At 35.6% G+C, this 27,433-nt stretch overlaps 1 protein-coding gene across 1 annotated transcript; it reads left to right on the forward strand.

The window, feature by feature from the left end:
• Positions 1–3,852: 3,852 nt before the first annotated feature.
• LOC121725956 (sterol 3-beta-glucosyltransferase-like) lies at positions 3,853–26,874 on the forward strand. The gene is made up of 2 exons (XM_042113158.1): positions 3,853–4,553; positions 26,596–26,874. Exons 1-2 carry the CDS (start codon positions 4,076–4,078, stop codon positions 26,649–26,651), a joined length of 534 nt encoding a protein of 177 aa, XP_041969092.1. The 5' UTR covers positions 3,853–4,075; the 3' UTR covers positions 26,652–26,874.
• Positions 26,875–27,433: the final 559 nt, after the last annotated feature.

Consider the following 27,433-nt stretch of genomic DNA (forward strand, 5'->3'; position numbering starts at 1 on the left):
ATGTTCGTATACGTGGGAGAGCCATGCTTCGGCACGAATGGGCCGGCTCGACCGAAGAAATACCACGTTCTCACAGAAAACCGGCGTGTGACGACCTCTAATTTTTTTTTAATTTTGCTCATTACAAAAACATTTCGAGGAATAAGGTCAGTGATCGTTTTTCTGTACATAAACGAAAAAAATACCCATTAGTTACTTATATTTTTGAACAAATATGCTTAACCTTAGTTTGACCTTCAATGGCGTTAAATTAGCAATAAATTTGACCAACTTTACGTTTCTAACTTTTGGTAAGCTTCTCGTATCAGCTTTCACATAATGAGAACTTGCATTTGATGAACCAGCCATTATAAATAAGATTGAAAGGAAATTTAAAACATACTGCAGAGGTCAATTGGCCGCCGATGATGACGTCAGAGCGAAACTTTAAAAATTTATTGAGAAAAAACTAGCCAATGAAATTCAAAATTATTTTTATATTCTTAAAATACCCTATTTTAACGAAAAAAAAATATAAAAAGTAAATGTGATTTTTTTGGACAATGCCCATTGGTTGAGTGTGTGGCAGCTCAAGCCGGGGGTCGCGGGTTCGAATCCCGCCAACGGAACAAAAAGTTTTTAATGTTCCCGGGTCTGGATGTGTATTAAATATGTGTATGATATAATAAAAATCTTAAATATATTATGTATAGCATAAAAGTATTAAATATATTTCCGTTGTCTGGTACCTGTAACACAAGTCCTTCAGGTACTTAGCACGGGGCCAGACTGACGTGGTGTGAAGCATCCATAGATATTATTATTATTAAACAGCGCTTGCGCTGTGTTTCGCCGAGTGAGTGAGTTTACCGGAGGTCCAATCCCCTACCCTCCCCTATTCCCTTCCCTTCACATCCCTACCCTCCCCTATTACCCTATTCCCTCTTAAAAGGCCGGCAACGCACCTGCAGCTCTACTGATGCTGCGAGTGTCCATGGGCGACGGAAGTTGCTTTCCATCAGGTGACCCGTTTGCTCGTTTGCCCCCTTATTTCATTAAAATGCTGATTTAATCGTAAGCGTGTAATCGTTATACGATTAAGATCATTCACAAATTCGTTCGAAAGAAAATCTACTGATTGTCAAACCAAACCAAACGTTTACGTAAGAATCCCACATTTTGAAAAATCTCACGTACGATTTGTGGGGGAGAGGAGGGGTTGAATAAAATCTCACGAAATCTCACCAAAGGGGGAGGGGGGTCAAAAAATTCAAAAAAACACCTCACGTAATTTGCGGGCGCCCCCTAAGGCTTTATAAGAACGTGGGCGGGGGCGCTGCTGGTAAAGGAGAACGGTCAAAAATGTCGTTTTTGTATTATGACAGCGTTAGTTCCTTTTTTCGCCACGTGCATTTAAAGCCTTGTCGAGCTCTATGGTTATGGTTAAATATGGCATCTTGATGGCGTCCATTTTTAACTTTAACCAAAGATTTGACATTTTGCATTGTAGTTAAAGTTAAAGTTATCGTTAAAGTTAGAATTATTAGTTAAAATAAGTTGGTGGAACCCACCCTTAGTCATAACTCATAATTCATAAGCTTTTGATGATAAGGGTGAAATACGATTTCCAAGGCCAAGTTCTACTAGACATAATATGCATTTCTTCAATTAAATTGAGTATAGGTCAATTATTTAATTTGTTGCACATTTTTTACTACCATTCATGTTTGGAACAATAGACGGTAAAGTCGGTAGCCCGAGTGGTAGGACGCTATCTACAGACCTTTGATTATAAGCTACAGACCTACATTTTACGACACCAATTAGGTACACGACATTACCCGGCCCCGTAAAGACATCGTTTTGAACACAATGGACCATACTGACTACATGAAACCTTTTTTAGGGTTCCGTAGTTACAAGTCCGTTACAAGGAGAAGGAACCCTTATAGTTTCGGTCTGTAGTAGCGTCTGTCTGTCCGTCTGTCTGTCCGCGGTTTTACTCGGAGAATAAAATCTTAAAAAATATTTTCTTTTATGGTACCTATATAGGGGAATGTGAGGTAAAACGATCCCTACGGGTCAAATGATCCCTCCTCTTAAATCAGATTAAACCAGAGGCATCTTTCCAAATGCACGTGAAACGGGTTGCCCATAACCCTGCCAGTTGTCACTTATAGTATCATGGCGATCAGAGCGCTTGGCGAAATTTTATTTAATTTTTTTTTAAAGTTTCGCTCTGATCTTAATTAAGCCGGTTTTTGTTATTAAATAATTCAAATATTATTTTGTTATAGGGTATTAATAGCCGTTACCTAATATTTAAACAGTTTTAGATCACCCCACGTGGTATTTGATGGTTGTGTTTTGATCGATTTCTTGGAATTTGGTATATGGGGTGAAATGATCCCTATTTGTGTGTATAAAATGATCCCTGGATATAAAGTAGAAATTGGCGAATATTTTTCTTTTGATGAAATTGTTATTTTATTTTAATCTTATTATTAAAGAACAAATTTATTATCAAAGATATCGATTTCAGAAGTCACAACTATCGTGTTTTGCCTTGAGACGGACCGATAAACTGACAGACAGCAAGATCTTAATAAATTTGCTCCCCTTTTTATCCTTCGGCTACCGAAGCCTAAAAAACTTGCTAATAAACTAAAAGATGCGTGTTTCTTACTTATATGCTTAAATTGGTTATCAATAATAAATATTATCTCTGGGATTATTTTACCCCAACTCAAGGGATCATTTTATACATAGGGGTGTATAAAATGATCCTTTAGTTAAACTTTTACAAAAACCTCTAGTACAAAATAAGTACGTACATATGATAAAAAATAAGTATGCTATCACGAAGTTTGGTAAACTCACTACATCCAGCCATACAAATATTGCGATTTTTCCTTCAACTATAGCCATACTTAAGATTTTTCCCTTAAGGGGATCATTTTACCTCACCTTCCCCTAAAGGAACTTTTGGTTCAAATCCCTTTGAACGTAACTGAGATGATGTTGTTAGTAGTGTAAAGCACGTTATAAATGTACATTCATTGACCATACAAAAATATTAAAAACTAGCGGCACTAAGGATAACGGAACCCTATATTGCGCGTGACCCGACACGCACTTGGCCGGTTTTAATTTCAACTGGTAGTTTCAAATTATACCTACTAAACTATATGGCTGTTTTATATTTATGGACAAAAGCAGAAGCTAGCAAATAGCAGGGAATAGTTTTTTACATTGACATTTTGACAGTGACATTAGGGATGCGAATAGTCGATAATTTATATCGATGTTTTTTAAGTTGACTTACCTACTCATTACTTTTTAAATATAATATTATTATTACTGTAGGTATAATCGGTAGATAAAGCTAAGATAGTGAAATGAATTAGTTAAGAGTCAAGACTAATCTACAGTTATTTCTTATCACTCGTTCGTAATATGAGCTCTGAAGTCATACATAGCTTCATAAAGACTTAAACTTTTAATTAATATTCAGCCCAAAAAAAGAAAAATTATGAATAATAAATACTTACATATTATACTTACTTAATAAATACATAGGTACTTATTATACTTAAGTACTTAAATATAATATCTCGAAGTAACTTAATATTTTTCTGACGCTACTCATAAACTAAAACTATCAACTAATAAAATAATGTCATAAAATACTTTAGTATGTCATAATAATATACCACTTTGATATTTTTAGTAAACAATTTCAACCCTTTGTAAGTAGGTACACCTGTATCCCGAGACGAACAAAAAACGACCTTGGGACTATTGTTGTTTCAAGGGTTTGCGCGCCAAGTGACTGCCAAAATCGGCGCATGAGGCGATGCGCGTTGCGCGGGAAACGAAGAAAGCGTCAGTCGAACGTAGTCGATAAGCGCGTGCGCTCGCCTACAACCGAACCTTATAGGTTAGAATTGGCGCGTTTTCGCCGGCCAGGTGTTCCGCGTTTGCCGCCCTCGCTGCACATTCCGTCCCTTTCCCGCTACCTGACAGCTGTTTTCTCTCGGGAGATTATTAGTCAGATGTTTCTTTGAACCAGTCGAAGCTCACCTGACTCGTGACCATGGCCGCCGGCGGACGTACACCTAAGCAGAGAAGATTCGACATCACCTCGAGCATGGCGCTGAGGAACCTGAACGCTCAGAGAAGGAGACGAGGAAGCTGTAAATGTTTATTCGGCGCACCGGACAGAGATGAAACGAAACGTTTGGTAGCGGAGCAGTACGACAGGGATAGGAAGCGCTTCATCAGGCGATTCAACTTCGACGTGGATACGGAGTGCTCGTATCGGCCCTCGATACTGGACTCACCGGTGAAATTTTGTGATGAGGATAAGGAGAATAGTCCAAGGACTGGAACGGAGGCTTTGGCTTGTGTTGAGAATACAGACTTGCGAATGTTAGGGTCGCCGTCGAGGAGAAGTGCTGGTAGCTCGCCGCGGACTCCTACTCGAACGCCTCGAACTCCAAAAACACCAAAAGCGTCCCGAACACCGCGGACACCGCGAACACCGGCGTCAAGGAGGCAACTGCAGATGACAGGTTAGTTTTTATATACATTTTAGAAAAATTTGAAAAGGCATTCGTCAAAGTAGAACCAAAGTTTTAAAAAATATTTTTTTGTTTGAGTTTTTTTTTTGTTTTTCAATACACAATATTATTATCATACAGTACTATTCAGATCGTAAACATTGGTCGTAAAGCTTTTTTAGACGTGATGCACCTGTCGTGCTCTTAAATCCTAAAGGCCTATAAATTAAAATATCGATAAAAGTACATACGTATTTACCAGACACGTAATAAATATTGTAACATTAAGAAAACCCTTCATAAATTTACACTGACAGATAATGATGGTTTTATTTTCGAAGTACATCTCTAAATTTAAAGTTCATTGATCTCGGCAGTTGGCATAAGAAATAAAAATAACCTTATTGTTATACGAATATGAACTATCAAAAGTACTTCGGGAGTAATCACATAAATAAAAATAAATTTAAAAGTGATGTTTTAATAAGCAAAAAAGAAGGAATTTGTTGTGTTACACTGTTTCCAGTAATGATTGTGACAAAAAGGCACGGAAGTTCCTAGCGCTGTCCTCGAGATCATCGTAATACATATTATGTATTATTATTTATTAACTTAGTCTAGCTTAGTAGTCATAATTAACATTTATTCACGTGCTGCTTTCACTTTAGTTCTTTGACTTTTGGTAAACTTTGTGCTTTCTCCCGCTTTTTATGGGGAGGAAAAACTGAATACTTCCTACTCCTCCTATCTTCTTCTGATTAAGTTCGTTGCGGCACCCAAGACAGCTTTAGCATGTCCCTCGGCTCTCGGGCTCCCTGAGATCATATCGAAGGGTTTTCGTGGTTGGATACCGCTGTCGATCCTGGCGACACAGGAGATACAGCTGTGGGAATGTGTGGTGGGCCAAAGCCCGATAACAAAAAAAAAGCAAAAAACAATTTATTATTTTTTACATTAATATCATCTACATCAAGGTCCAGACACATAATATACCACAGCATAATAAAGCATATACCTAATTCAGATTTAAGTACGACACCAAAAAATATATTAGCACAACATTAAAAAGAAATGATAATAAGAAATAGAGCAAAGCCACAAGTTTTAGCACCCTTTCCCTAAATACCTGTTACATATATACAGTAAATCTTAATACCCGATGTCGGGCAATAAGTACATCTTCATGCCTATTTTCTATTAGTTGGTACTTTTTATTAGTATGGCGATGAGTAATGCATGTCATGAACAAATCTGAGCCCCAGCCACCGGGTCGACGCTCTGTTACGTCATCGTCCACGAAGTTTTTTGCTACACTATTTAACATCACTTTTTAGTTTTTACCATCTACAATAATAATTATAGGATGTTATAGACCCCTTGACTCCTAACTTTATTTATGAGTTCATCTTTCGTAATTTGTTGGGTAAGATGTAGTCACATTTTACATTAGTTACTTGTTATTGTATTTACATTATTATACTCATTTCATATAATCAAAGCTAATTCAATTTCAATACAAAATGAATTCTTGGGAGAAGTAACAAAAAATACGAAATTGTATCCTAACTCTGTAAATTAAATATTTTTTTACTACCAGCTGTCAACATTATTTGTTAACTTATTATATAATCAAATCAAAATTGTTTTATTTCTGAATAAATTTAAAATAAATGTTTTCAGAAAGTCCTACATGATGCCTACCACCGGTTCGAGAACTAACCCGGCGAGAAGAACCGGCGTAAGAAACTCGCACGGGGCCCACTTTTTTACCAAAAAAAGTGAGAAAAAAATTAATCTTTTAAAGGGTTCCGTACCCAAAGGGTAAAAACGGGATCCTATTACTAAGACTTCGTTGTCTGTAAGTCTGTCTTTCTTTCTCTCTGTATGTCGCCAGGCTGTATCTCAAGAACCGCTACAGCTAGACTTCTGAAATTTTCACAGATTATGTATATCTGTTGCCGTTATAACAGCAAATACTAAAAACAAAATAATATTAATATTTATGGGTTTTTCCCATACAACTAACGTGGTTTTTTGTCCTTTTTTGCTCAATATCAATAATAGCAACAGGTAGGCACTTAAAATTTTCACAAAGTCCTTAAATATATGTGCACTTGAACAATAATTATTAATAATAATATGTATTAAAATAAAATAAAAAATTTGGTGGGGGGCTCCGACTCGCACTTGGCCAGTTATTTAAAATAAACATGGATATAAAATCAGGTCAAAAAAGTAAACTAAATTCGGAATTTAATTTTATCGATATCAGATTTTTGGAAGCGCCCATCATTTTTCTTTGAAGTTTAATCGAATGGCTCGTATATTTAAAATTTAAAACACAATTCGTAGCACAATAATAATATTTTTTTAATATGTCTATAGTCAGTACACTTCCTTATTTTTATAGCCTTTCTATTACCAACACCATGAGCCTGTGGTAACAAAAAACCATGAACCAGAGATAATGTTCGTTCGGTTGATGAACTTTTGAGTAGGTACTTGAGAACCAAAGTTGAGAACTATAAAAATATATTACAGAGGTGTGGCAAAACTTTGGAAGAGTTTATTAATAAAGAATAACAATAATTATTAGTACTTATTGATTATTCAAATAGTAAACATTTTTTTTTCATTAACGCAAACTTAACATTTTTTTGCCCACCGCAAATGGACAACGCTGCTGAAGCTGCATGCCCCTACTAATATAAATTTATAAATGCGTAAAGATGTGTCTGCCTGTCTGTGTTTTTTGTCTTTCTGTCTATTTAACCTTTTCACGCCCAAACGCGCCGAACCGATTTTGTTGGGTATACCCACTCTCTCTATAGAGACACTTTTATCCAGGAAAAATGTACGATTCGCAAACAAAATTTTGGTGCAACGGATTTGCAACTAGCCCCCGTCATCTAAGTAGTAATTTTAATATTTTACAAAAATATTTTATTCTTGTAAAGATAAGAAACTGTAAGAAAGTTTAAAAAATCACGCTTGTCAATAAGTCGTGACTGGAGCCGAGTTGTAATTTTGATGGGCGTGGGAGCATCACGTGGACGATAAAATGAGATTGATCACTTTTTAATACCCGGGATAAACTTAAAAAAATAACTATAAACTGGTATTACTAAACGAAAAATAAGAAGACTAAGGGCCTGTTTCACCACTCCCTGATAAGTGTCGGATAGGCTATCCACAACTTACTTGACAGATTGAGTATGGAGCATCTGTGAAATGAGTTGTGCAGGATAGCTAATCCGGCACCTTATCAGGAAGTGGTGAAACAGGCCCTAATTACTGTGGTTGTTATTATCTGGCTAGATTCTTCAACACATAAGACGAAGACAGCCACATAGATTAGTTATTTAGTTCTTTTCCGTTTATTCCTTGATGGGGTTGCCGCCTCCTTATTTTTTATTTTTTGACACATGCACGGGCTTTCCATGTAGAAATATGACCACTATTATGTACTGTTACAACTTACATGACATGCAAATACATATTATGTACATAAGTACATACATAGATTCTAGAATTTGTAGATAATTAATTTAATTAACATGTTACATGCCTGAGCTACCTAAATAATAAATCAAAAAATCAACTTTGTTGGCACACGCGTACCAAAAAAACTTAGATTTAGCTCAGTCTAGACCGAGTTCGTTGCACTAAGATTTGCATATTTATTGTGGCCAATTAGTTACAAAGTGAATATAATTGTTTATTAATATTAATATGCTCAGTAATAAAAGCTGGAGATTGTAATAATTCAGCTATATTATTTGAAATTAGAATATCAATAAAGGAATAAAAATATTCAAAGATGCGCGCGCGTGCTGAGTGCTGACGTTTTAGGGATGTCGACGAAGTATAATTATTCTTCATGCATGTGTGACATCTTTTTTATTAAATTTAAGCAGACAACAGCTGTGAAGTTTCTTTATTATTAAAGAGCGAACATTCACACAGCGCACAGTATCACTATAGCATAGCTTAGGCCTTCGATCAAATATTCCTCCGAAGGCTTAGGAAATAGGCACTGTCGCGTCGTGATTTTCATAATTAAATTCAAATTTAATTTTAAATTGAAAATTAAATTCCAAAACGTTACAAAAAGTACTTGCTGTCGATTATGTTTCGATAGGTTACTAAGCCGAACTGACTAAATATTATGTAAATAAACGAATTAACAAAAGAAGAAAGAACTGAACATGTTGCAGTTTGAACTTTGATAATAATATTGTATTATGTAAGTAATTCGATTTATTGTTTAAATTATGTCTTTTGACAACCCTAGTTTTTTGCAATGCACTTTTTTCTTAAATATCAAAATATTCGGAGTGGCTATTTCCAATGCCACATTTTGGGGTCCATGACCTGCTAGGATCTAGATATTTAATGCAAGAATATTCGATCTAGACCAATTTATTGAATAACTGTAAATCCGCAACATTGTGATATTACAATGCATTAATGTCTACATATTAAAAACATAATTTAAGAAAGTCGCAAAGAACTTTTATCAACTTCAAAAATATTCTTAAACTTCCTTACATATCACACTAACCGATATCTTCAAAGTTTACTGACCGAGGCAGTTTAAAATATTTTCTTTTAGTGCATCCCTACTGCCTAGAATACCTCTCTCCGTCCAGGCTAGTCCAGCGGACGCCACATCTGACCCAGTTTCCCATATACTGCTGTCACCTAACGCGATTCCTTATCGAATAAAAACATATTTATCGCGTTAAGTTTGTATTTACACCTCGACAACTTAAAATTCCAATTTCTCATTGATATAAAATTTCTAGATCGATTACACGGCTTGTTCACAAAGTTGCTACTTTGTGAACCTTGTAAAAGTCGTTTAGCAGACAAAGAAACTAACATTGTTTTGCTGCTATTCGGCATAATAACAGTATAATATACTGTTGTGTATTTTTAACCGACTTCCAAAAAGGAGGAGGTTATAATATGTTCGTCTGTGGATATTCTTATATTTTTTTTCTTTAAATAAGTGTGGCATCACTTATTTAAATTAATAAAAAATAAGAGGCAATAATTAAATTATGTACCTACCATACCACAGAATGTCTATTCTATACTTACTTAATATAATAGTACAAGTAACCATACTTGAGTGTTGATTACAATCTTCTGTATAATAATATTGATCGACTTAAAGCCAAGTTTTTTTTAAATAAAGTAAAGTGATTTTATTATTTGAGAGAATCCAATAGAGAATACCATGTGTGGCTTTTAAGGGATAGCAAAAAGGTCTTTGCACCGGGTTAGTAAAAAAATTAGGGTCATTAGGCCTGGACCCTGGTCAATCAAATCTTAATTGTGAGTAAATTTGATAATGGGGGATTTCTTTTGTTTATAGGGTTTTGGTTTTTTTGTCGAACTGTTTTATTATACATGCTTGAAATATCCGAATTCAAAAATCTAACACTCATACATACACACAGTAAATTACTTATAACAGGGTTTTAAAAACTTTATAAGCTTTCGTAAGCTTTAACTAGATTAATCTATATCCTACATCGAGTACATGAAGGTGCGTCCACTTGACACCAATAACCTTGTTGTGATGCGGATCGCAAACATCGTTATCGTGCATTACATACAGAGATTTATCTACTGTATTTTAGGTCGATGTCAAAAATAAACAGAAATTTTCCAAATCAACATTTCGCAATAATATTGCATGTTCCCATGTTTTTTCCCTTAGTCACATAGATAAGAAAAGTTGTTTATTTATTTATTTAACATTAATTGTACACTTATTCTAAAACAATTTACATGGAAAGACGACACAAAGGCACTGATTATTTCTATAGAAATTTCTTACAGCAGCCCTACGAAGAGAAAATACGATATAAGAAAATGGACAGAGCGTTTAACGAAAAGTTTAAACTTGAGTGTCGACAAAATTAAGTTTCTATTATAATATTTCCTAATGTTATATTTATTTTATTTAGTAATATTATAATGTAAGCATTTTAATCTATGTTTTTTTTATGAAATAAGGGGGCAAACGAGCAAACGGGTCACCTGATGGAAAGCAACTACCGTCGCCCATGGACACTCGCAGCATCAGAAGAGCTGCAGGTGCGTTGTTGGCCTTTTAAGAGGGAATAGGATAATAGGGAAGGGTAGGGATGGGAAGGGAAGGGAATAGGGGAGGGTAAAGAAGGGAATAAGGTAGGGGATTGGGCCTCCGGTAAACTCACTCATTCGCGCTTGCGCTGTTTCACGCCGGTTTTCAGTGAGAACGTGGTATTTCTCCGGTCGAGCCGGCCCATTCGTGCCGAAGCATGGCTCTCCCACGTATAATATATCCCCTCACACTGTGTTTAAGGAATTTTTATTGGTGGCGAATGCACCTGAAGTGGCCAGTTCACACGGAGAACACTTTCCCACACGGAAATCCCTTTCCTTTCTTTGCCTGTAAAGCCCTTTATCAACGATAAAACAAAATACCTCGGAAACTAGGAGATTTCGTGGTATCGTCAAAATCGGTCCATTCGGTCTCCTTTCGGAATCTTCCTCTTAAAATTTTTCTATTATTGTTATTTGTCCATTTGTTCCATGTTTAATAATTAGTCAAAATGTTCTATCGACAAGGACATGCATCGTGTCCACTACAGTTATTACTTATTACAATATGTATTCTCTACATAGCAAGCATATTCTCTAGTCTCTACATTTCTTGACCCCAACATAACGTGACGTAACCACCTAATAATGGTCAGGTTGACCACATGGCACACCTCTGGTGCCTCCTGACCGTTTATGAGTCACCACATGACTCAATCTAAGGTTAATGTTTTAGGTATCATCAGTGGCGGATGTACCAATAGGCTAATTAAGTTGGAGCCTAGGGCGGCAGATTTAGAGGGGCGGCAAATTTAGCCCCATTTTTTTATCCTACAGAAATTTTAAATTTGCCGCCTGTAAGCTATTCAATTTTTGCCGCCCCTATGACTGACCTTTAAAATTCATTACGTTAGTTTAGTTCAGAATCATATCCCACCAAAAACATTTCTTGTAAAATATTGGCGAGACGACCACATAAGGTTTATAGATCTCATGTAGAGCCAATTAGCTTCTGAATCTACACGGCCTAACTCTACTGACCCTAACTTAAACAAATTCTACATACCAGGAAATAATGTATGGCATCGCCGTTTCGCTACCGCACAGGGTAAAACCTTGTGTGGTTATCTCAGCAAAAATTTTCAAAAAATGTTTTAGGTGGGATATGATTCTGAACTAAACTAACGTAATGAATTTTAAAGGTCAGTTATAGGGGCGGCAAAAATTGAATAGCTTACAGGCGGCAAATTTTAAATCCGCCACTGGGTATCATGTTTCATGAATCATGCATGAGAGTTGACTACTTTGTTGTTTCTACTAATATGGAAATGTTTATGAGGTAACTTGGCATAATAGGCAAAATAAAATGGGTAAATAGGTAAAGCGTTATTTGTAGGATTAGTAATCCTCGTTTTAGGGTGCGGGTCAATGGTCGGTAGATGTTCGACAGCCAGACAGACACTTCCTTATATTGTTCTATTGTTCCCGTTACCCGCTTACAGCTATGGCATATACGGAGTTCCGGCGTTAAATATACAGCTGATTGTTCCATTATTGATAGAATATATCTAAGGGCATATAAGATTTCCAGAAAGAAAACCTTATATTTTTGGCCATGGCAAAACCTCTGCAAAGTTTCAGACTGGCACATAAAAAAAAAAATGTTCTTATTTCAAATTTTTCAAAAGTCCACCCTGGTTATCTGGTTATCGGTACTTAGGCTTTGAACAGTAGTATTAATTTATTGGTAAAATGTAAGTCGCAACGGTACGGAACGAGCAGGTGCGACCAACTGACGATCACCACCGTCACACGCTACTGGGCCCGGAGCTCAGTAAACAAAAAACTACATTTCCTGTAAAAAGTTTTGAGTGTCTTAGTCAATATTAGTCAAATATACCGCTTAGGCCCTACCTTGAGTATTGACTCTCTTTGACTTTGTTAAGGGTTTAAGAATATCCAAGCTTGCTCTTAGGTGTACCTACTGTATTACTATTTACTATGCTAAAATTGTAAATATGCGAAAGTGTGTCTGTCTGTTACCTCGTCACGCTCAAACCGCTGAACCGATTTTGCTGAAATTTGTTATGGTAATACTTTAGTCCCGGGAAAGGACCTATTTTTATTCGCGAAAAATTTACGGTTACTTCGAAATAAACGAATTTTAGCGCAACGGAGCTGCGGGCACCATCTAGTTTTACATATTAAGCTACTAAGCTACTCCAAAGAATTCTATCATCAGTTTAAATAGAAGTATTTGAGCTACTCATGTTGGCCATAAATGGGTGATTTTAACGTTCAAATTATTATGTGAGATTGTAAAAATATCTAAGCAAGGGTCAAAACGCATTTCTTCAGCAGAGCATTGTAAACGCGATTCCGGTCTAGATCCGTTAGAATGGACAGGTGTTCCTCGACCCTTTTTTGTTCCGTCCACCTCCGCCGGATAACAGACGTCCAGAAAAAAGACGATCGTTAGGAAGGCAAAATATCCTGTCGTGAGATACAGAAAAAGGTGATTCGATTTCCGATCAAAAGGATTTTCGTTCTAGAATAATGTTACTTTCTCTTGTATCGGTGTCATTACAAACGAGATACGGTAACGTATACTTGGAAGTTGGAACTATAAATATTAAAGATTTACACAATACTTTTTTACTGTAAGTATTAAACAAATCCTTCTACGATAACTACATAGTGTACTTAGAGTATTTTTTGCGTGTCTACCAAAGGGTTAAGTTGATGAAATCTCATACACATAAAATTAAAATATTCAACACTGCAATGATCGACGTACTTAAACATTCCTGCGTCCATGGGAAAAAAGTTCCCATTAAAATTCCGTTGGGAACCGAAGCGGAACGGGCAGCAGCGTGACCACCGTGGTCTATGTCCCTGCCTTCCGGGGAGGGGGACTGTTGCTAGGCAAGAGAATATACTTAGTTATTTTACCACTGTATTGTCATATTTTGTGTAAAATAGATCTTATGTGGTGGGCATAAAATGCGGTGAGATGTAGTATAACTGTGAACGGATTGAGACCAAATTGAGACAACCACAGAGTAAATTATATTATGTAGTATAGTGAGCATTAGGTTATGGTAGCATTAGGATTTAGGTAACTAGTACAGTCTACAAGTATACGTGTGCCATGTCATCTTGTGCATGCTTATTAATATCGTATTAGTAGAATCATAGTTATCATTATCAATTTGATAGAGAAAATAGAGAAATATGTATAGGCTCTACTGTCTACATGTATAGTAATTACTAATTAGTATAGCTAATAGCTATACATGATTATACGTGGGAGAGCCATGCTTCGGCACGAATGGGCCGGCTCGACCGGAGAAATACCACGTTCTCACAGAAAACCGGCGTGAAACAGCGCTTGCGCTGTGTTTCGCAGAGTGAGTGAGTTTACCGGAGGCCCAATCCCCTAACCTATTCCCTTCCCCTGGTCCCTTCCCTTCCCTCCCCTATTACCCCATTTCCCTCTTAAAAGGCCGGCAACGCACTTGCAGCTCTTCTTATGCTGCGAGTGTCCATGGGCGACGGATGTTGCTTTCCATCAGGTGACCCGTTTGCTCGTTTGCCCCCTTATTTCATTAAAATAAAATGATATTTCTCTATCTGTAGACATAACTTTAATGTTAATGGACATGAGACAATAATTAACGACGAACTTTGCTCGGTTAGTTACACTTGTCACCAAAAAAGGTGAGATTTCTTTTTTAACAAATATGAAGCCAAAGATATTTGACACAGCAAGGCAAGTTCTGACTCACGTTTATAAATTCGTGACCTTTAGATATGAATGTCAAATCGTGGTGAATTACATTGTAAACACTGGTAATTACCATTTAAAATTGGCCGTCCTTCAGACGATCCTTATAATTATTCAATTTTTACATCTGTTTACTTCTATAAATAGACTGCTAAAATATCGCTGTAGTCGGCTAGAATGAGTAGAAATATAAAATGTAAAATGCACAATGTTTTTTGGACAGGATTAACCTACAAGCCGAAGGAATTATCGCACATTATCATAACCTATAAAATTCAATTTGAGTATTTAAGTATCTAAAGTTTACTAGTTAAGCTGTCTTGTTTACCATTTAAACTCATAAGGGCCACGGCCCACGTTACACACGAGCAGAGTGGCGTGGGCGAGACAGTTCTCACTTCTCTCAGCCAATCAAATACTCTGTTTGCACTGTTTTGCTACTCCACTTGCCCTAAGTATTTTACCACCTTCCAATTATAAAACTGTTATAAATACAATTAAATTATTATGTAATACTGATAACGCGTTATATAAGCGAGGCAAGGGTCTTTCAATGTCGTTGAACTCAGCTGATAAGCTGCTACTACTACTAGTGTAGGAAACAATAACAAGCCAAACCTTACAAGTTCATAGTATGTTACTACTTATAATGAAATAATTTCGTTAAAATAAAATATAATGTAAAACATTGTCAAATAATTTCTTCTCTAGTAGAACAAGTGCCTATTTGTAAACATTAATAATACGTTGTGGCCGGTTTCATTGAAACCAGGCCAGGTACGCAGGAGTAATTTTATAATGCCCAAGTGTGAGCGCAGTACACAAGAGCACTCTCTATTCCTTTACTCTCATAACCCAGTGGGAGTTGGGACGGAAGACTGACACGACCGGCGAGAGATCAGGCGCATGACCGACTTTTTACATGCCCATCCGACGCATGGATCATCTTACTTGTCAGACAATCTGGTGATCAGCCTGTATTGTCCTAACCAAACTTGGAAATAATATGTTTCCAATGGGGGGATCGAACCCACGACCACGAGTCAGAGTTAAAATTAGTCAAGAATCACGCTCTTAACCACTGGACCACGGAGCTGAGGCGTTATAAAATAAATTATATGCACAATGAACTTAATGGAATATTGTAATTATTTTAAAGAAGCAAGAACTGAGCACAAAAGCAAGAGAAAAACAAAAAGGTTAAAACATAACTACTTTTAATTAAAAAGTTAATTCAATGCATACTTCAGCATCTACACTCTACAGCAGGGGTCGCCAAATGGCGGACCGCGCGACCTCTTGTGTGCGGACCAAGCATGTTCGAAGATGATCTTCGTTCATTTTAGTACTTCAACATCTCCAGGATTTAATGTCAATATCAGCTATAGCTTGCACCAATAGTGAAATATCCAAACTTGAGAGAGATAATTAGCTACAAAAAATGGTTACTTTTCTCATTGATATCTAAAAAATACCTAAATAAAATGTAATTTCCGTAATTACCTTTGTTTAATAATTTTTTTAATGAAATGTGTGGACCGCGAAGGTCATTTCATGTCGTAAAACGGACCCCGAGCGAAACCAATTATTGGTGACCCCTGCTGGCTGCTCTTCAGTATCTACTTTGTCCCTTAGTAGTGAGGCTGTAGAAAACTGGCATAACTTATTACTCACCCATCAGAAGGCTGATTGAAACTTTTTTTTTTGCTTTTTTAACAAAGACTTTACCTAATTAAAGTAATTAAGTGCACATTTTTACATTTTATTTTTATTTTAATTATAAAAAACTAGTTTATACACCTGGTAACATTAAAATCAAGGTTCAATAAAAAAAACTTATCTTTCATTTAACAGCACATTTTCGCAAAAATGTTTTTTAAATATTTGTGGATTCTATAAAAAACTAAGACACTATTTTTGAGCTAATTTTTTAATCTATTTTTGAAGTTAATATAATTAATTATTATTATTATTTCTTTATTATTTTTCAAATAAACTACATATTTTGACAACTTTTTGTTATATTTTTCCCGGATAAAAAACTAAAAAGTATCCTATTTTCATGTATTACCTCCATATCACAGCAAAATCGATTCAGCAGTTTGAGCGTGAAGAGGTAACAAACAGATAGACAGAAACTTGCGTATTTTTAATACATATTATAATTTACGAGTGTGGACGTTTACAACAACAGAGATGTCTATTGCCTAAAGATAATTTTCTATGTGAATCACGTGTATGGGATTTACTCCTTTATAATGTGAGAAACGTAGCCCATGATCCTACTATGTTATGATAATACGGTCAACAACCCCACCGTAACGGTACGGTACGCAAGCGAAATCGACAACTCGCGAATGTTGGTAAACAAAACTTTCGAAAATCGAATTCCTGTTCTTTTTTTAATTGCTTACTTTTTTATTAATGGCTTTTATTGAGAGGGATTCATGTAAGTGTCTCAAATATTCTCAATTCTCAATGCGCATCACATTTTTTATTAAAAAATAAAATCCAATTCGATCAACATATCTCTTTTTTTAACCGACTTCCAAAAAGGAGGAGGTTATATGTTCGGCTGTGGATATTTTTTTTATTTTTTTATTTGTGTATGTTCAACGATTACTCCGCCGTTTGTGAACTGATTTTCAAAATGTTTGTTTTGTTGTATTAGGTTTCACTCCAATTTGGTACCATGTTCACAAAAGTGGTGATCTGATGATGGGATCCATGAGTAATCGAGGGAACTCCTCAAAATTTATATGGAAACATAATATGGTGATTTTGATTTTATGAGAAGCATCCTACGCAAATGCTACCAAAACGCAAGATTTTGCACCAAGGTATACAATGGTTCCGAAGGTACTAAGAGAACCTAATATTAGATACTCAGATACAAGTTTGAGGATTTAGGCGCTGTTTTAAGAACTGAAAGCATATGCTACTATGCAATTTGCAAATAATATTCATCATGATCATGATCATCATCATCATCATCAGCATTACCACATCAGTGTCACCAATGTACATTACACTACAATGTACAATACACTAAACAACCATGTGAATGTTTAGTGTACTTAAGTATATGGATTATGGATACAATATTTAAATTGTTAAATTACCTAGCACGTGTTCACTTTGATTTTTTTTAGGTGGGGTTGCACCAGAGGCGTGGTTAAAGTTACAGTTATGGTTATAGTTAAGCCTAAATTTAACTTTAACTTTGACCGGAGAAATTGACAGATGACAGCTGCTGGCCCAACAAGGTTAATAAACGAACGTGGGCGGGGGCGCTGCTGGTAAAGGAGAACGGTCAAAAATGTCGTTTTTGTATTATGACAGCGTTAGTTCCTTTTTTCGCCACGTGCATTTAAAACCTTGTCGAGCTCTATGGTTATGGTTAAATAATTATGGCGTCTTGATGGCGTACATTTCTAACGTTAACCAAAGATTTGACATTTTGCATTGTAGTTAAAGTTATAGTTAAAGTTAGTTGGTGCAACCCAACCATTAGTAATTACAGGTAGGTAGATAATTTTAACAATACATTAGTATTGTTTAAAATTATCTACCTACCTGTAGTGCTAGCACGGCGACCAGCGGAAATGCGAAAGTATGGACAAACTGTGGAAATAAACCTAAGGTGCCGTTCCGATCTTTTTTCGTTCCGAAAAATTCAATTAAAATGCCACTTTATGACAGACTATAGTCACAAACTGTGGAGATAAACTTAAGGTGCCGTTCCGATCTTTTTTAGTTCCGAATAATTCAATTAAAAAGCCACTTTATGACAGACTATAGTTCTAAAAATTCAAATAATATCCTACATTATCACATATACTATAGTGTGTCATAAAGTGGCATTTTAATTGAATTTTTCGGAACGAAAAAAGATCGGAACGGCACCTTAGGTTTATTTCCACAGTTTGTCCATACTTTCGCATTTCCGCTGGTCGCCGTGCTAACACTACAGATATTTGTATATCTCTCTACTCTTAATAAATTATAATAAGATACGTAGAATATATACGCGATAGTTTACCAAGTAACTAAAAAGAGTGAAATTATTATTTTTAACAAAAAATTAAAACTGACTTCCAAGGTAAAAACAATAATAACATCTTGACAATATGAACTAAAAACTATTAAGTAATTTGCTTATCTTATAGTGCCTTTTTCGGAATTCGGCTAAACCTCAACTATTTCTGTACTCAATCTTCATAATTTTGAAGTCGGTGCCAGTTCCAAAAGTTACAAATAATCTGTCAGAGAACTGAAGACTCAGCTATATCTGGTACCGACTTCAAAATTTAGGTTAGGTTGTAGAGGTTTAGCCGAATTCGGAAAAAGGCACTATTAGATAAGCAAATTATTTAATACTTTTTAGTTCATATTGTAAGGATGTTATTATTGTTTTTACCTTGGAAGTCGGTTTTAATTTTTTGTTAAAAATAATAATTGCTATAATCGATTACTAATTGTAATTTGTGATAATATTACTGCACAGTTAATAGATAATATTTACTTTACAGTTTACAGAGATAGCTGAATTATTAGTTGTTATTTTCTTGCTGCCTGCCAGCTGCCTGCTTGTTAAATTCATCTTCACGTACTAGATGTCGCCCGCTAGTTGCAACTCCGCTGCGCCAAAATTCCTTTATCTCGAGGTTTCCGTACGTTTTTCTGGAAAAAAAATATCCTATGTCATTTTCCAGGACTCAAAGTACATATCTCCATACCAAACATTAAAATCGGTTCAGCCGTTTGAGCGTAAAGAGGACAGACAGACACACTTTCGCATTTATAATATTAGTAAGGATGTTATTTGATATTTAGTTCAAGTAATATTTTCAGATAGCAGATTAGTCGCACATGACAGCACTCCAGCATCCTGTATCAGTATCATGATTTGCTCCACTTGGAAACAATGCAGCGTGAACGGAGCCAGTGAAATTCTTCTTTTGTAATGCTCCTAATTCTTTATGACTTTTTTGTTCACTCGGGAACGATTCGACTGAATACCAATCTCATACACTCTGGTATTTTATAAAAAAAAAGTGTAGGGTAAAGTACACGACAAGACACCTTTACGTACTTAGCATTAAGTATAACTTTTTTCTTAAATTTTTTTACGACGATTTTTTGAATTTTTAATAACGCTAGGAAGAAACTGCTAAATGGAAGATGATTTTAAATTAATCTTCAACGATGACTTACAAGAACATCGGCATCTAGCCACGCGCATCATCTACTCTAGCACCCGTAGCATGGCTACAGTAGAAATACGAAAGTATAGACAAACAGCGGAGATAAACTGAAGGTGCCGTTCCGATCTTTACATCGGCTAGCCGCGATCAACAAAAGTCAAAAAATCAAATATAATGCCACTAAACTTTATGACATAGGTAGACTATAATAATTATAGTCCTAAAACGGGTGCTACGGGCCGGGTGCTAGTTTGCGGGTTTCATCGTTGTTTTAAGAACTGAAAGCATATAATATTTTTTTTTTATGAAATAAGGGGGCAAACGAGCTAACGGGTCACCTGATGGAAAGCAACTTCCGTCGCCCATGGACACTCGCAGCATCATAAGAGCTGCAGCCTGCAGGTGCGTTGCCGGCCTTTTGAGAGGGAATAGGGTAATAGGGGAGGGTAGGGAAGGGAAGGGAATAAGGGAGGGTACGGAAGGGATTAGGGTAGGGGATTATGTATGATATTATGGTACTAATTACTATGTAAAATCTATTCAACGTAATTCAAGTTAAGTACAGGGATGTGATAGTTTCATACCTAAATCCTATCCATCTGCAATAATTACTGACAACTTATGTGTTAGCCATAATATTTAAATAACTAAAAAGAGTGAAATTATGACTTTTTAACAAACATTTTAAGCCGACTTCCACTTTGGTACCAGTCCTAAAGATTTTAGATATTCTGACATCGACTGAACTAAGTTAGCTGGTACCGACTTCAAAATACTGAAGACTATGTGTAATGTGCAGAAATAGTTGGGATTTTGAATGGATTAAAATTATTAAAGAGTAAGAATTATTTAATACTTATTTTTAATTAATATTCTTATTATTTTTACCTTGGAAGTCGGATTACATTGTTGGAAAATAATCAATCTTGTTGAAATACACGTGGGCTTTAGTGTACGAAGTACTTTAGTAAGCGGGATGCTAGTACAGATGGTTATGTATCCATTTAGGTCCTTATTTAAATAAATAAATATAATACCTATCTAAGTTTACCTACATATTTAGAACTATAAATCTTAAAATGTGAAAATATTTTTACATAGTAAACAGCAGCTGGTTGGCAAGGTTGTAAAAAATTTACAACTGAGTAATATTAGGAGCCAGATGTTGATTTAATTAGATGAATATAAGATTTTTAATGAATTATGAACATCTGTTACATACTAATAAACGTGGGAGAGCCATACTTCGGCACGAATGGGCCGGCTCGACCGGAGAAATACCACGTTCTCTCAGAAAACCGGCGTGAAACAGCGCTTGCGCTGTGTTTGATCATAGATCGTAACATGACCTGCTTGGAATAAAGAAGTTAAGTTACGTGATTTTACGAATGAACAGTACAATCGTAATTCGTAAAGGTGACGAATTAAAATTATAAAAAAAATCATCAATATAGTAAATAATATCAATTAGACAGAGAAATTAATGCAATAAAACCACACGTGGTCTTTGTCTTCGACGAAAAAAACTTATTCTGTTTAATCGTTTCGTAACCGATCCATCGGTGGGCAAGTTCTTAGAATTTCCTTTTGCCGACCAAATCGCCTTCACTTTCATTGAGGGTTTAAGAGGATTCCACACCGCCATTTTTTCCATACAAACGTTGTCCCCTGTTTCCTCCCTGGATAATGCTAGTAGAGTTATAATTTTTTTCCTGAATATCTACGGCCACTAATACAATGTCCCTATGTTTTCCTTTTTTTCATAATTTAATTATTAAATAAGATATGAACGTTCAAAAACCCAAAAAAATGGCCAGATTTTCCACTGTGTTCAAACGTCCAGAAAACAGATTTGGATAGATTATACAAAAAAAGCAAAACATAGGAACACAGCTCAAGCCTTTTTTTAATCTTTAATGAAAAAAGTACTTAAATCGGTTAAGTTTTGGAGAAGGAATCAGGGGACAACGAATCGTTGATTTTCTGGATTTTCTGCAGTTGTCTCTATCGCGTTCTGCGGTATAGGCTTGAGGTAAGGGAGACAGCTATAGATATTACACGTACTTTTTTTTCATTTCTCTAGCCGCTGTGGTATCCTCTTAATAATGTCCATCTGACAATATTTTTTCTCGGACTTTGAACTTTAAAGCTTGCAAAGAAAACATTGCAAACACAAATAAACAAAAAAAACATTTTACATAAAATAACCAAAATAACCTGCTCGCTAATAAAAGCGGCGAGTATGAAGCCAGTCTTAAAATTTACAAAAATGAAGTTGAACACAATTCGTCATTTCATATGAAAAAAAACGATTTTACCAACAATGTTACCGCGTAACTCAGGTAGCTTCAATAAAGTCGGTGTATTTTTTCTTTTTTTTTTGCTCCTGTCAGACTCCGCTCGCAAACAGGTTTTGTTGCCGTCTCGCTCGCTTCGGGTTAGATAACCTTTTGCTTGGCTGGATTTGATTTAGATATTTTGCATGTAATTTTTATTTTTGAGATAAATTGATGGCTGCTGGTAAATAACACTTAATAATAGGGATGGAGGCAATGATATTATATTTTTTCATATTATATCATCGAATGGAGGCTTAAAAATAAGTTTTAAGCCGGCATCCCTATTATTAAAAAAAGTCTATAAAAAACCAGTTCAACGTTTTATATTTTAACCAGGTATAGTTTCGTATTTCCTCGTAAGTCGTACCAGAGTCTTGACTTGACAGAATTACCAGTGCTTTATGAAAGTGATTTCCCAGGTTTATAGCAAAAATATCGTATTGTAATTGCGTGCACTGCGTGAAATAACAAGCCTGCTAAAGTGCTAGTATTAACACTACTGCACTGCGCGATTAAATTTCGCTCGGACGCATTATTCTGCAGAGTGCAGACTTGTGTGTTTTATGTTCGAAATGACTTAGGTTGGGTGCACCAACTAACTTTAACTATAACTGTTACTTTAACTTTAACTACAATGCAAAATGTCAAATCTTTGGTTAAAGTTTGGTTTATACGTGGGAGAGCCATGCTTCGGCACGAATGGGCCGGCTCGACCGGAGAAATACCACGTTCTCACAGAAAACCGGCGTGAAACAGTGCTTGCGCTGTGTTTCGCCGAGTGAGTGAGTTTACCGGAGGCCCAATTCCATTCCCTATCCTCCCCTTTTCTCTTCCCTTCCCATCCCTACCCTCCCCTATTATCCTATTCCCTCTTAAAAGGCCGGCAACGTACCTGCAGCTCTTCTGATGCTGCGAGTGTCCATGGGCGACGGAAGTTGCTTTCCATCAGGTGACCCGTTTGCTCGTTTGCCCCCTTATTTCATAAAAAAAAAGTTAAAAATGGACGCCATCAAGACGCCATATTTAACCATAACTATAGAGCTCGACAAGGTGTTAAATGCACGTGGCGAAAAAAGGAACTCATCATCATACAAAAACGCCATTTTTGGCAGTTCTCCTTTACCAGCAGCGCCCCCGCCCACGTTCATTTATAACCTTGTTGGACCAGCAGTCATCTGTCAATTTCTCCGGTCAAAGTTAAGGTTAAAGTTAAAGTTAAATTTAGCCTATAACCATAACTTTAACTTAAACCACGCCTCTCTGGTGCAACCCAACCTTAGAAATATTAGGTTGGGGAAAAAGTTTCTTCGCATTTTATACAAAAATTCAAAAGGTTTTTTATAAAGTTTATTTACAATTGACTAAAGTATATAGGTGCCATTTTGTTCGATAACTTTTTGCCATCTTGTTGGTAGGAACATGATCCCATTGCTATAAAAATGTTGGGGCTTCTGATAAAAAAACTGCGACTAGTAGTTTTGGCAGTCTTCTTGTAATGTCAACCTGACACTGCCTAAGGAATTCTGCAGCGACCGAAACAGGTGGAAATCTGAAGGTGCAAGGTCAGGACTCACTACTCAGGACTTTACGGCGGATGCATTAACACCTCCCAGCCAAACTTCCGTAATTTTTGCTGAGTGGATGAGTGTCTAGCGAAGTCTGGCGTTATCATGGTGAAAAACCACACCCCTTCTGTTGATTAATTCCGGCCTCTTTCTCTTAACTTCTTGCTTTAAGAGGATACACCAGGGGCGAGAGAAATTGAAAATAGGTTTCTGTCTCACCAATCTCAAGTCTCCCACCGCAGAGCGCGATAGAGACAACACGACAAAATTTCTAATAAAAGAACAGAAAATCTTCGATTCGTTGTCCGCTGTTTCCTTCTCCAAAACTTAACCGATTTAAGTACTTTTTTCATTAAGAATTAAAGCAAGGTTTGATCTATGTTCCTATGTTTTTTTTTTTATATTTTAGCCAGTTTTGTTTTCTGGGTGTTTGAACACAGAGGAAAATCTTGCCATTTTTTTGGGGTTTTGGACGTTCTTATCTTTTTTAATAATAAAATTATGAAAAAAAAGAAAACATAGCGACATGCTAATAAGATATTCAGGAAAAAAATCATAACTCTACCGGCATTATCCAGGGAGGAAACAGGGGACAGCGTTTGTATGGAAAAACGTCGGTGTGGACTCCTCTTAATCTCATCAGTTGTTCACAATACAGTTCAGAGTTGATAATGCCCTTCCAATCCCACCACACACACAGCATCACCTTGTTCATTCCCCGATTAACCCGGGTTTCGCCACAGTCTGTGAATCCTGACCGGCCTTTGACCACGATTTTTTTCGCACTTCTTGTCGTACGTGATCCACTTTTCATCACCAGTTATCAGCTTCTTCAAAAATGGTTCGGTTTCATTATGTCATAATAAAGAATCACAAATGAGTACACGGTTCATTAGGTTTCTTTCAGTGAGCTCATGAGGCACCCAAATATCGAGCTTTTTTGTGTACCGAGCTTTTTTTAAAAGCGCTAAAACCGTTAATTTGTGGTCAATCCCCAGTTCTTCAGCTACATCCTAATTCGTAACTACTAATAATATGCCGATCTTGCTCCACTTTTTCAAAAATGGCATCAGTTTTGTAATTTGTCCGTAACAGGGCGACCAGAGCGACGTGCATCTTTGATATCAAAATTTCCAGATTGAAAACGCTTAAACCAAATTCGCGCTACTCTCACAGATATACTGCATTAGGTCCATAAGTTCATCACAAATTTTTTTCGAGGCTTGTGTTTCATTTTTACATACCTTTTTTGTAATAAAACTTTAAAAGGTATCGAATTTCTTCTTTAGAATCACTAATTTTATTAATAAGAAAAACAATGTAAAATCTTACATTTACCTAATTTGAATTTGGAATAGGGATGATGACAAGGTCAAAGATTAGCGAATTTTGTTAATTTATTAACATTTATTACCGTGATTTCTTTATTTTAATAAAGAAATCACGGTAAAAAAAAAGTGTTCCCAAAATTTCAGCTTGATAGCAATTTGTATTTTTTTTGTTATGCGCCTTCAAGTCGAATTTTTTTTCAATTAAATTTTTTAATATTTGTATACAATTCGATAACTTATGCAATTAAAAGCAACTTTTGTTATGAAACCACTTTCATAAACGCAATATTTAATATACCTGTCGAACAAAGTTGTCTCCCGATGCGTACAAACTACGAAAGACTGACGTCATACTTTCGTAGCACTTTGTATGGAGCGTTTCGGGCAGGTCTTTTTTATAAGATATTTGAATTGTCATATCTTGGTGAATTTTTAAGCTATCAGAGTCATTTTTTCAATGATGTTTCTATTTTTTAAGTGTCTTTCAATTACCGATAAGAAAAAAATTAGTCATCATGCCTATTGTCTTAGCTGTAAAATTAAAACTTTTTGATACAATACCAAAATCAATCGGATACAATTGCCAGTATAAGTAGTAAGTATATAGCCCAAGAGATTTTATGACAAATTCATACATATCTACTGTTTAATGCGAAAAGACTTTTCCCCAACCTATTTCATGCCGTATTGCTTATTTATAACAAAGTGTTACTTATGTAGTTAGAAATTCTATATTCTATTGTGTTTGAACAATAGTAATACGTAAAGATCTCTTTTGGCCGCTTATATCAGATAACAAAGTACCTATAACCTAACTTGTTTTCTCACCCGTGGGACTGATATTATACTTACTCAGTAAACGGAAACCGAAAATGTTATTGGTTTTTTTTTTCAAAGTTGCTTTAAGGTGACGCCGCGTTAAAGCACAGAATATATAATAGTAGTACCAAGTTAAAGTAAAAAAACCGTGTTAGATATGTTTTAGATTGCTTGTTTTGTAACAACAAAAAATGGAAAGGGCGTAAGCGACAAAATGGTTTTTGTCGCGTAATTTAATAAAATCGGCCAAGTGCGAGTCGGACTCGCGCACGAAGGGTTCCGAACCGATACAGAGCAAAAATAGGCAAAAAAATATGTTTTTTGTATGAGAGCCCCACTTAAATTTTAATTTTATTTTAATACTAGCTGGTGCCCGCGACTTCGTCCGCGTTAGCATAGTAGATCACGTCCCAAGTATTATTTTTCAAAAATATTCAATGTACTTACAGAATTCACTTTCCTACGATTTTATTATATTATGTATAGATGACTTAGTTTGTTCCTAAAAAGGAGAAATAAGACGCAATAGAAACGTTTCGTTATAAGTGACAGAAACGTCCGGTGCCGAAGCTCCCCGCATGTTAATCAAACGATACTCGAAATCTGTATAGATGAGATAGATAAGAGCTCATAGCAAGGCAAGGAGTGGAGATAGATAGAAAGTGTAAAAGACAAATTTGTAGGAAATTTTATGAGCTTTCATTATGTACCGGACATTTTTTCTCTACAATGCACCGTTTTAGCGATATAAGCAAAAAACTAAATATTTAAAATTGAGCCCCTCCCCCACCCTAGGTGATATCGTTATATTATACAATAAGTATATTATAATATATTCCCTGACTCGAACACAAAAATCTGCTGACTTTTTGCTTGTTTTTTATAATTATTTTTTTCTTTGTTTCAGATTATTGGACGCTGAGGAAGCATTCGGAGTCTGCGTCAAGTGATAAAGAGAACTAGAAGTATCTCATCGTGATAAATAATAATTAATAATAAGTTATTACAGAGAAACCTTTATATTAGTGATAAGTAATTAAGATTAAAGCAAATGAACGCTATTTTTGGATATCAGAAAATTGAGGCTAGATCATTTCAAAATTCAACATCTTATTTTTTAATGTTAGCAGCAGCGACTACGGGAAATTGTAGTTATTAATAATATTGTATTTCAAATAGTGCCAGTTGCCACAAAATAAACAATATTATTAAAAATAAGTAACGAATAATATAAGTAATGATTTTTTATGAAAAAAATATGTTATTGCAAATTGTAACGATCTTTGATAATTTTCAAACATTTATATTTTCATTTGCCCACTGAGTTCGAAAATATCCATAGATGTGTGTATAAAAAAGTAAGTTACAAAAACTTTGAGCGATTATACAGTATTATTTTTGCGAAAAGATATAAAGTCTATGATTTCGAATTTAAAATACGTTTACTTACTAGTTTGTGCCTAAGTACATTAATTTTACCGTTTTCTTTCCATGGTTTATTGAATACTAAACTGTAGAATCTAGTCTATGATCTCTGCAATAATGAATTTTGTATATTTAAGCTTCCTACCAGCTAGATTTAAGTATAAAGGTCCAATCCAGAAGGCATTAAGTAATTCTTTATCAGTATATTTTCAGAACTTAAATTCAAGTTAAAAATAATAACTATTTAATATACGTACAAGCTGTCTCAATACTCCCAAAAGGTTGTTTTAGAAAAGAAACTATGCAGTAAGTTTTCTGTA

The sequence above is a fragment of the Aricia agestis genome, chromosome 4 (assembly GCF_905147365.1).
Source record: "Aricia agestis chromosome 4, ilAriAges1.1, whole genome shotgun sequence".
Classification (NCBI taxonomy): Eukaryota; Metazoa; Arthropoda; class Insecta; order Lepidoptera; family Lycaenidae; genus Aricia; species Aricia agestis.